At 43.3% G+C, this 11,488-nt stretch overlaps 1 protein-coding gene and 1 non-coding gene across 8 annotated transcripts in view; one reads left to right on the forward strand and one right to left on the reverse strand.

Moving 5' to 3' along the window:
- Positions 1 to 613: 613 nt before the first annotated feature.
- LOC119469066 lies at positions 614 to 718 on the forward strand. Its single transcript, XR_005197886.1, has one exon. It is a non-coding gene; the product is annotated as a small nucleolar RNA U13 (small nucleolar RNA).
- A 1,138-nt stretch (positions 719 to 1,856) lies between these two features.
- The window catches only part of GRIP1 (glutamate receptor interacting protein 1), a 180,299-nt gene continuing 170,667 nt past the window's right edge, over positions 1,857 to 11,488 (reverse strand). For 5 of the 7 annotated variants that reach the window (XM_037733989.1, XM_037733988.1, XM_017515846.2 and 2 more), the window contains 2 exons: positions 7,826 to 7,972; positions 2,055 to 3,618 (listed from right to left, as the gene is read on the reverse strand). In XM_037733989.1, coding sequence (XP_037589917.1) covers positions 3,391 to 3,618; positions 7,826 to 7,972 — 375 coding nt within the window. In that variant the 3' untranslated portion in view covers positions 2,055 to 3,390. Of the gene's footprint in view, positions 3,619 to 7,825; positions 7,973 to 11,488 lie in introns of all 7 variants that reach the window. The other 2 variants (XM_037733987.1, XM_017515844.2) reach the window with 1 other exon arrangement.

The raw sequence follows: 11,488 nt of genomic DNA on the forward strand, positions 1-11,488 counted from the left end.
CTGGGATTACAGGCTTGAGCCACCTCGCCTGGCCTCTGTTCTCTATTTCATTAATTTTAACTCTTATCCTATTACTGTTAGGAGGGGCTCTTAAGGAGGGGTTGTGTGCTGACTTAAATTAAGATTTGGTCAAAGTTCAACAGCCTGGGGGAAGGAAGCTTAATATATTCTCTAGATCAGTGAGTACAAGCAATTCAGCTAATCATTTATGAAGCAAAGAATGGGAATTTTCAGGGCAGTCTGTGTCTGATTTTGTTATAAGTAAATGGAGGAGCGGGGGATGAACATCTGTGAGTCTTATTGAAGTCACCCGGGGAAGGATGGTTCTTTATAATAAGCCATTTCCTGGAACACACAGGTGTTGGGCAGGAGGGTTACTGTAATGTTTTAGAAATAAAATTACATTAACTCTGGCTATGTTTCAGGGTATAGGGCTCAGGTAAAGCTTCACACTGTCAAGAAGAACTTGAAAATACCTTTTTTCCATAAAACACAATGAAACTAATACTATGTAACTGAATATTCCAAAGCACCAATTCTCATATTATAAATGTACTATTGGCCAAAATACAAATAACTGACCCAATTCCAAATTCTGTAAAATTTCATTAAGATCCTTCTGTAGGTCATAAGCCTGATGCATGGGTGTTCACGTGAATGTGTGAGATGCGCCTCCCTCAAACCTTGTTTTGTTTTTAACAGCCATTTTCTATTGTTCATTCATTTTAGTTTTGGCTACAACTGAAATATCCGTCTTTTATGAGATACAGCTTCTCATTTGCCTTTATTCACAAAATCTGTTCTAACTACACATTTCATTGGCTTCAGCCTCATGCTTGATGCAGAAGTGAGGAGACACTATATAGCTATATAGTGCAATAAATATTTGAACAGTTGCTTGGATTTTTGCAATAATAGATTGTCACTCGGGGTCATATGACTCTCAGGTGCTAGAAAATACTCTGCCTTTCAGAATGTAACCCTGGGCACACTGAATCCAACTGGATAAAAATGAATGTGAATTTACAAGGCCTACAGGGCAGTTTGCAGAAATGAAAATGTTGAGACTATAGATATAGTGGTGTTTTTTTTTTTTTTTTTTTTTAAGGTAGCATAAAGTTTGTATGTTTTAATAGTTTATATGTAAATCTATCTCATAGAGTACATGTAATTTTCTCTGAGGAGGGTGGATGTTGTAATACTTGACCAAAATTTGTCACCTACAGTAATTGTACCATTAGTCTTGCAGGTATTTGTGTGTTTTAGCCCATTCTCCTACATTTCACTCCTCATCTTCTCAATGGTTCTGTGGTACACACATGACCTTCAGTTTCAGGTAGAGAAGCTGACTCATGGTGAGTAAATGTCATATTACCATTAAGTACTGGACCTGAAATCAAACCTAGATCCAGTTTCAAAACCTAGGTTCCTACTCTTCAGTGGTGCTTTTCAGGTTGATAGGAAAACCTTTCACCTTTAGAAAAGTAAAGTATACAAAAATAAACACTGTGGCCGGATGTGGTTGCCCACGCCTGTCCAAGGCAGGTGGATCACTTGAGGTCAGGAGTTTGAGACCAGCCTGGCCACACAGTGAAACCCTGTGTCTACTAAAAATACAAAAACTAGCTGGTTGTGGTGGTGGGGGCCTGTAATCCCCGCTACTCCAAAGGCTGTGTAGGAGAATCACCTGAGCCCCGGAGGCAAGAGTTGCAGTGAGCTGAGATTGTGCCACTTCACTTCAGCCTGGGCAACAGAGGAGTGAAACTCCATCTCAAACAAAACAAGAAAACATTGTATAGAACTCAGGGTAGAACACTGAAATATATTGAAAACACCAATAATGCATGTCCTGTTTATTTGGCTTTTTAAAATCACTGTTTATTCCATTTGGTAGAGGGTTTTTTTTTTTCCATACAAATATTTGAACAATTTGAATTCCCCAAAACCATACATAGACGATAAATACCATGCTATTAAAGTATTAAATTTGTACAAAAATACTTTACAGTTTAATACTTGTTACAAATAAAAATACATATTTAAGTGACTCATGATCTTTTTTCTTAACATGATTCTGCTTTATACCTTCCTGCCCTGGCGGTTCTGAAATGTGATTGAAATAAATATTTTTTTGCACAAAAAGGTGATTTTTTTTTTTCTTAAACAAAGGACACAGTGTTTGTTTGAATGCTTTGCCTAAGTGGTAAAGTTTGAATTATTGACCAAAATGAAAATGTTTGGAAAATAATCATTTCAATATGGAGAGTCTACCATCAATATACAGATCTATTTTTTTATATTCACCAAATAACAGTTATTAGTGTAGCTATTCAAAATATCTGAACAAATGAAAACAGTTGCTGACAAACATTTAAAGCAACTGTCACAATTTATTGCTTTGAGGGATGGTAATAATTGGCAATGCATTTGTGAAAAATGTATTTACAATTTCAGTAAGTGGCATGGCTCAGAACAAAAGATAGTCCAGTGTCATTTTTAAGTACATGTGCTGTACACCCTCAATATTACCAGTTTTCAAAACATATCAAGCAGTATGAGTTTGATTTGCCTATCAGTAAGAGGAACCTCATTTTAATAGACTCTTCATTCTCTCTTAAGTTCTTAGTCTTGAATTTAAAAAATAAGGTAATATAGCTAATTCTCGTGTTTACTACACACTCTAATTCATTATCAGAGATTTTCAGCTATTAAAAATGTGTCCTTAAAAAAAAAAACAGGTCACAAGACATATCCTGTTTGATAATTTGTTGCATAGGGAATAGCATACATCTTAGTTAAAATCATTCCTATACTTGAGCAAAACAGTTACCACCACCTATTATGGTCTCCTACGTGCATCATTGCTGAAACATTTTAAGATAATTTTATACCTGTACCCCTCCCACTGTGGCAGTCCCAGCAGTTTACCAAACACTCATTCCCCTAGTAGAGCCAGCTTATGAGAAGAAAAGCCTTGTTGGTCAAGTTCCTACATTAACGACTTCATAGTAAGAAACCGATTTCAAAGTGAATTAAGGAAATCATCATAGAGAATATTTTCAAACAGATGTTTCTCTTTTTAAAAAGTGATAGTAAGATGAACTTGTAAAAATTTCCTCTGACGTTCATTGTAGGGTTGGGGGGCGGCCTATTTTTCTCTACCATTGGGCCTGGCAGGGCATTGCCTGCCATAGACCATAGCGGTCACCAAAAAAGACACCTCTTCAACTTGAAAAGGGAAGTGAACATGAGCCATGAGAGATTTAAAAGACCCCTGTGCTTGCGGTTAATGCCATGTGATCATCTGTGCTTCAAATGTCACAGAAATCTTAAAGGTATTTTTAGCACCATGTAGATATTGTCTTTTGTCCTGCTTTATAAAAAGCGTTGCTATAATGTATTAGTGGGTTCTCGTGTCTCCAAATTACCACCATGGCTAGGCTGCTGGAAAAAAGCACTGTTCTGTTCACTCCAGTCTCCTGGTAGACTCTGTTGTTCTATAGACTTCTGTGAAGCCAACGGGTTTCTACTAATAACCAGGTCCAGCTTATTCCCGGATTCTGCTATGAGGGGCACAACAAGGCAGCAGTCAAAGTCTCTGGTTCGGACGTGATTCACCTGAAAGGACAAGAAGAGCCATTTTGAATTATCATGGTAACCATAATTCCCAAAACCCAGAGTAACACTTCAGGTGCAACAAGTTGTCTGGAGTCATGAAGGTGCCAAAATGAGCACTGTGAGGTCCTTGCTCTGACTATGCTGTGACATGGCTACTGGCTCACCATTGTCTACTAGTAAATTGTAAGGCTCTCAAGGGCAAGGAAACATACACATCTTACCTATCCTCATGCCAAGCAGGTGTCCTCACCCACAGTGGGGGTGCTTCAAGTGCTGAATATTGTCCCTAATTTACAGATGAGAAAAGCAAGGCACAGAGAGGTTAAGAGCTTTGCCTTAGATCAGCAGTTGGTACGGGTTGTAGGATGTAATCCCAGGCCAACTGGCTGATTCCAAAGCTTGTGCTCTGAATCATGGTGCTGAACTACCTCTCTTACAAGTGGAGCTCAACCAGGTGCAGTAGCCCACACCCATCATCGCAGCACTTGAGGAGACCAAGATGGGAGGATTGCTTGATGCCATGAGTTTGCAACCCGCCTGGGCAATATAGTGAGACCCAGTTTCTATTAAGGATTAAAAAAATTTTTTTAAATGAGCTTTATCCCCCTCTTAAGCTTAAACACGCATCTATCTTCTTCCACTTCTCCTTCTTCACCAAAAAAAGTTTTTAAAATCACCCACATGCCACTTCTACTTCTTGACCTCCCATTCTCTCCTCAGTGTTCTCAGGTCCCCCCTGACACATTGCACTGCTGGCAAATGACCCCACTTGTCAAATCCAGGAATGCTCTGGAGTTTGCATCCTCCTTGGCGTTTAGCATTTGCTGCTCTTGACATCTCCTCACCCTTAAAACTCTCCTTCCTTGGTTCTACAACCCCACTTGGTTTTGATCCTTTTACCATTTTAACTGCTTGCTTTCAGCCCTTTCCTGCCTTTATTTCTTCCTGTCCTTTACATTTGGTTATTGTGGCTGGGTGCAGTGGCTCACACCCATAATCCTAGTACTTTGAGAGGCCGAGCTGGGCGGATCCCCTGAGGTCAGGAGTTCAAGACCAGCCTGGCCAACATGTTGAAACTGCCTCTACTAAAAATACAAAATTAGCTGGGTGTGGTGGTGGGCACCTGTCATCCCAGCTACTCTGGAGCTGGTTGAGGCAGGAGAATCGCTTGAACCCAGGAGGTGTAGGTTGCAGTGGGCCAAGATTGCACCACTACACTCCAGCCTGGGTGACGAGAGAGAAACTGTCATTCATAGATAGATAAATTTTGTTATTGTTAGAATCCATCCTTGGTTCTTTTTCTTCTTTGTTATAAGGCCACGTAGGGCAACTTGACCTAAACCCCACCCTTTAGTATCCTAAGTCTTTAACCCTGGCTCTAACCTCTCTCCTCAACAGTGGATCCAAACCACCAACTGCTTCCCAGAATGCTCTATCACTATGTGCTGAAAATATTAAAGACTCATTAGTTCTGAAATAATTGTCTTATCTTACCTACTCCTACCTGGTCTCCTTGCCTGTGATCTTCCCCTCCCCAACTCACCGCCGATACTCCCACAATAATATTGTATTGCCTTTCTATGTTACCAATCATGTCATTATCCTGCTTAAGAAATTAATATGCCCCCAGCATAAAGTTCAAGAGCTTTAGCATCACATTCAAGACCCTTTACAATCGGAATGTAGTCTACTTTTACAGCCTCAACTTCCATGAGATTAGGTCTAGCTCTAATTTATTGATTAGGAAGATACTCATAGAGCTTAACTAACTTGTCCATAGTTATTCATTCAGCAAATATTAGCGTGTTTATGGAAAACAAAGTGTCCCCAACTGCTGGATAAGACCAACTGTTCTATTGCTGTAGTAAAAATCATCACCAGAATTGATTCCAAAACTATTAAATTGATAAATGAACACACTCTGAAAGTAACCAATTAGTGGCAGCCTCCTGCTTTGAAAATCAGCTGTTTGGTGAAGGACTTTATCCAGGTGAGTACACTGCTAAGTCTGGCTTCAACCCACCCCTTTTCTCCTGCAAAATGCCCTTCCTAAAAACTGTACATAAGATCAGAAATCTGCTTTACTAAATAAAACTATATCTGACCACAATGGTACTATATTAAGTAAGCAAGGTTAATTTGGTTTCAGATATTGTGAGAAATTACTGAGAAATCAAGCACCATATAATGGGAAATGAGAGAGTAAGGTACTGACTAGCCCTGCTCTTAGTAAGTTTCCAATCTGCTGGGAATATATGCAGGGAAACAGGAAGGTTTTTTGTTTTTTTTGAGATGGGGTCTCACTCTGTGCCCAGGCTGGAGTGCAGTGGTGTGATCTTGGCTCACTGCAAACTCTGAACAGGCAGTTTTAATAATGCAAATTCAAAAGCTGCTATTCTATAAAGGAGGAGCCCCTAGTCTAGACTTGAGGTAAAGAAGGTTGGGTGGTGTCTGGTGAAATTAGGCTTTGAAGTCCTCTAAACTAGTGGTTTTCAATTTGGCTGCTCACTGGAATCACTGGGGGAGCTTTAAAAACAAACCAATGCCGTATCATCCTAGAGTTGCTGGTTTAATTGGTGTAGCATTTGATCTGGACATTGGGATACATTCTCTAGGTGATTCCATTTTTTCAGTCAAGGTTGAGAATCGCTAATCTATGTGAGACCAGAAAGTTGAGTCAGAGTGAAGCAGGTAAGGCCTAGGGATTAGAAGGGTGTTCAGAGAAAGGGAAGAGCATATGACAAGGCTCAGAGCCCACATGCTTCTATTCTGCTGCACAGTACTGAGCACTTTTATGTGACAGCATTGTTCTCGGAACTGAGAATACGGCGGAGAGTAAAATCCCTGCCCTCGTGGAGTTACATTCTAGCGGGCAACACACAATAAGCACATAACTAGCATCATGTCTGGCTGTACTGCAAACCAGGAAAGCAGGGTAAGGAATGCAGAGGCAGGGAGGGCCCTTTTAGACTGAGTGGGAGTGGTTTAAGTGGCAGCGTGTGAGCAGGGACCTGAAGTAGAGGAAGGAGCAGGGAAGGAGCCTGTGCATGTTTAGCAGAGGAGCGCCACAAACTCAGAGCACAGCAGGTGCAAAGGCCAGGAGGTGGCGGCATACGCCATTCCTGAAATAAATCCAGTTGAAGCTAGAGAGTAAATGAAGAGGACAGGCACAGTGGCTCATGCCTATAATCCCAGCACTTTGGGAGGCCTAAGGGGCGGATCACTTGAGGTCAGGCATTTGAGACCAGCTTAGCCAACATGGTGAAACCTCGTCCCTACTAAGGATACAAAAATTAGCTGTGGGTGGTGGCATGCACCTGTAATTCCAGCTACCCAGGAGGCTGAGGCAGGAGAATCGCTTGAACCCTGGGGGGTGGAGGTTGAAGTGAGCTGAGATGGTGCCACTGCACTCCAGCCTGAAAGACAGAACAAGACTCTGTCTCTAAAAAAAAAGAATCTAACCTTCCATCAACTTCAAAAGTTCCGTCATCAACCTCCAATTAGCAAACTGCTTTCTAGCTGGGTGTGGTGGAAGGCACCTGTAATCTCAGCTACTTGGGAGGCCAAGGCAGGAACATCGGTTGAACCTGGGAGACAGAAGTTGCAGTGAACCCAGATCAGACCACTGCACTCCAGTCTGGGTGACAGAGCAAGGCTCTGTCAAGAAAGAAGAAAAGAAGTGGAGAGAAGACGAGAGGGGAGGGGGGAGGGGAGGAAAGGGGAGAGGAGGGGTGTGGGGAGGGGAGAGGAGAAGGAGAGGGGGAGGGGAGGGGAGGGGAAGCAAGATGCTGGCAAGGGAAAGAGGCCAAATCCCTGGGGCCGTACAGGTCGTGCAGAAGACAAGTGGTAGGAGGGACTAGACTGCTTGCACCTAGAGTCAGAGAACCATATTTACGGGACTACTATGCGATGCTGGGAGATGACCTGTGGTTGGGTGGAGTCTGAGAAATGAGCATGAGATTGGGAAAGATGGCTCTGAGCTCAAAAAAAAAAAAAAAAAACCTGATAAACCACACAACTTTGGGGGCTGGGTTAGAATTTACTAGAGCTGAAAATTCTTTATTCAGCTGTTTGCTGCTACTAATTCCATAATTTTGATGACAAAAATGGGAAAAAAGCAAAGGGCCCCAAATATGCAGGAGGATGTGGAGGAAACTCCCAGTGAGAAATTACTTGCAAGGAATTAAAATTCCACCTGAGATCTTACCTGTAAGAGCCTGTCATAGGGCTTTAAGCCACCAAGATCTCCTGGCCCAGCTGGGCGAATATTTTTGACATACACTCCTTTCTCCAGCAAGCCATCCGCTACACTGAACCCAAAGTCCTCCACGTCAGAGTCCTTGTACAAGGTCACCTGAAGAGAGAGAAAGTGGGATGGGAACAATTAGCGGAGCTGGAAATGTTTCCTTCTGCGACCTCTTGATGAATAATCTTTTTACACCACTTTTAGTCACATCATGGATTTGTAATATCAGCATCAGTCAGCTCCCTGCACTCAATCCTGCAGCTTTTTTCCCACTCCAAGAATATCCTTGGACTTTATGAAGTCCCATCCAGAGCTGAAAAAGGAGGAGAACTGGAAAGTCTGGGTCCTCCCTCCCTCCTTTGCAGTCTTCAGGGAGACAGGAGAGAACTTTCTCAGGGCGTGTTGATGTCTTCTATTTTCCTGGGGCAGCCCCTGGTCAGAGGAGCTGTCTGTGGCAGCCCTTTACAACTGCCGAGATGTCGGGGAATAAGCCAAAGGCCTTTCCTTCCTCCCCACTCCTGCCTGGTGCTCTGCTAAGCACAGTGCTCAGCATACCCTCTCTTTGGGCAAGTACAATTAACTCCAACCTTTTATTTGCTCTGGAACCCCCAATGAGCATCATCGCAGAACACCATGTAAAAGACCTGAACGTGTTTCCATGGCCAACACCTTGCTTTGTGCCTCAGCATGACTCGCTCCCTCAGCATTTGTCTAGGGTTTGATTCAGCAACTGAAGGCATCCACATTGTGTGCTGTGGGCCCCTGCTGGGTCTCTCTGCACCTAAGGCCAACTACAGCTGGCTAAAGCTGCCCCAGCCCTCACTCCTCCACCTGACCACCTGCGAGAGTTCACCTGAGGCGAAAAGAACTGATCATTTGTACATTCATCAAATGTTTACTAAGTCCCTAGCATACTGTAAGCACAGCGTGGGTTGCTGGAAACAGCAGTGAAGAAGAGGAAGAAAAGCCTGCCTTCCAGAGGCACAGGCACGAATATGTGGCAGTCCTCGAGCACACTGCGCCCAGCAGCACGCTCAGCACTCAACGCTCAGTTAACGCTTTAAGAGGGCCACGGGTTTTATCAAGTTGCCCCACATGCCATCCACAAAGACTTCAAGCAATGGTCAGGCTTAATTTTCTACTGTAATTATATTAATTATATGTATATATTTGCTTTACACAACTAACATATGAATATATTCTTGTAAAATGGTAAAAAGAAAAAATCAGAGCTATAAAGGGCAAAATGTGAAAGTTAAAACTCTTACAGCAAGTATCTTTGTTTATATCCAGTGATTTTACTTCAGAGGGCTATGGCATTCTGAAGGCAATACAAAAGTGGTCAGTGTGTGGGGTTTTTTAAAATTTACTGGACAGAGAGCTAAAAATATCAAGTTGACTGGGTCAATACTATCCATCAGGCAGCCCTAGTGGGTATTGCCATATTGGAGGTGAGGCAATTCAATTTTACTGGGGTTATGTAACCCGTCCAAGGCCACAAAGATAAGAATGGTGGGGACGTGTCTGTCAGACCCCAGACACCAAGTACTTAATGGTTCCACTTTACTGCCACTCAAAATGCACCACTCGGCCTCACCACTTAAGTGTCCTGGACAAGAGCCACTCTCAGAAGCCAGTGAAAATGCAGTCTCAGGCCCACCCCAGACCGACTGAGAATCTACAGAGGTAATGTTTCCTGAGATCACCCTCTTCGCAGGCTCATTCTATCACTGTGTGTGCACATGCGTGTGTGTGTGTGCGCGCACGTGTGTGTGTGTGTGTGTGTGTGTGCGCGCGCGCGCACCCTGGAATACTACTATGTGCCAGGGACTGTTTAAGGGACTGAGAATATATCTCACAGGATAGAGTGGGAAAAAAAAAAAAAAGCAGTGAGCAAAACACAACCTTTATGAGGCCAGCCCAGTGAAGAATCTGATGTGATCCTCATGACAATTCTGTAAGATGGATAACAGTCATTTTAAGTGAGGTGACAGATACGAAGTTTTTTCAGTCTGAAGAAATGACCTGATTTCTGTTGAAGGATCATTTTTGTGGCACTCAGTTATACAGGACAGAGGAGCAAGCTCCATTTTGCTACATAAAAGGTGTGTGGGGTTATGTGTACGTGTGTAGTCTAGTAACACTCAGCACCCCTGCACCAGCCCCACCACCCACCGCCCATCTAACATGCTCACTGCTGATGCTTGGGGAGAAGTAGGTTAGGTTCACACTGTGTGGTTGAGAGCACCTTCATCTTCCAAAACAATACTCACCAAGGGGAGAGGGGAAGACTTCGCTGGTGGCCTGGGCTCAAGTTTGTGGCAGATCCCCACTCCCCAGCTCCCTGAGGGGAGTAGGGGTCCTTTTTATTCACAAATATATCCCAAGCCCCTAAAGCAGCAGCTGCTATATAATGGGGTTAGTATTTCGTCCGATAGAAAGGGCTTGTCCTGCACAATATAAGGCTGCGGACCAGCCATGATGTGCTGTGCCTTTATGGGTCATTTCAGAGAACGAGAATGAAAACTAAGATTTAATTCTGCGGTTCCAGCCATCCCCTCACCCCTCACTCAAGGCCATGCTGGGAATCGGCAAGCCTGTCCCGTGACAGAGTAGCCGGGCAGGATGATGAAGCTCCAAGATCTACACCGTGTGGCCGTGAGAGGGACAGCACTCCTGGTACCAGGGCCAGGCCCGCCCACCTGCGGGCTGAGGAGACCCAGATTTCCAGACAGTGAGGAAGGGAGGGGGAAGGTCCTCCAAGGGGGATGCTAGACTTCTTGCTAGTAAGGGCTGTGGGAGTTGAGTGAGTAGTTTAGAAAGCAGAGAGATGTTACTGCCTTTACCAGTTTGTGGAGCAGATCATATACAGACAGGGAAGTGAAAGCTCAAAGAGAAACAGCAACTTGCCCAGGATCAAACTGATAGCAACAGAGAATCGGTTCAAACTGAGGCTTCTGACTGCAAAGCTTAGATCTTGCACACTCTCTCCTTGCCTAGCACACAGTTGCTTAATAAATACTCATTGCAGAGAGGAATATTTAGGCCGCTCCACAATTATGTTTTTGCCTTAGGCCAGATAGGAGATTTCTGCCCCTCTTTCCTAAGGAACAGAAGAGTAAGTCACTGGAAGAAAATATTCTTAGTGAAAATTCAAACATCTATTCACCACTCAGATCCAACAGCCATCAAGAGCTTGCCATGTTTCCTTCATCTATCCTTGTCTTCTTCAGGGGAGTGTTTTCAGGCAAACACCAGTCAAACCACATGTCATTTCACTCCTACATACTTCAGTATGCACCTCCAAAAAACATGATCACTTTCTTTCATAACCTCCACCTCATTCATTCACTGGCAACATTAACTCTTCTTACTTGATAGCCACCAATAATCCATAATTTTCCCAATTGTCTCAAAAATGGTTTCTTATTTTTATTTTTAATTTTTTGAGACAGAGTCTTGCTCTGTCACCCAGGCTGGAGTGCAGTGGCATGACTTTGGCTCACTACAACTTGGTTCACTGCCTCCCAGGTTTAAGCAAGTCTCTTATCTTAGCCTTCCAAATAGCTGGGATTACAGGAGTGCACCACCACATCCAGTTAATTTTTATATTTTTAGTAGAGA

This window comes from Cebus imitator, unplaced genomic scaffold (assembly GCF_001604975.1).
Source record: "Cebus imitator isolate Cc_AM_T3 unplaced genomic scaffold, Cebus_imitator-1.0 Scaffold562, whole genome shotgun sequence".
Classification (NCBI taxonomy): domain Eukaryota; kingdom Metazoa; phylum Chordata; class Mammalia; order Primates; family Cebidae; genus Cebus; species Cebus imitator.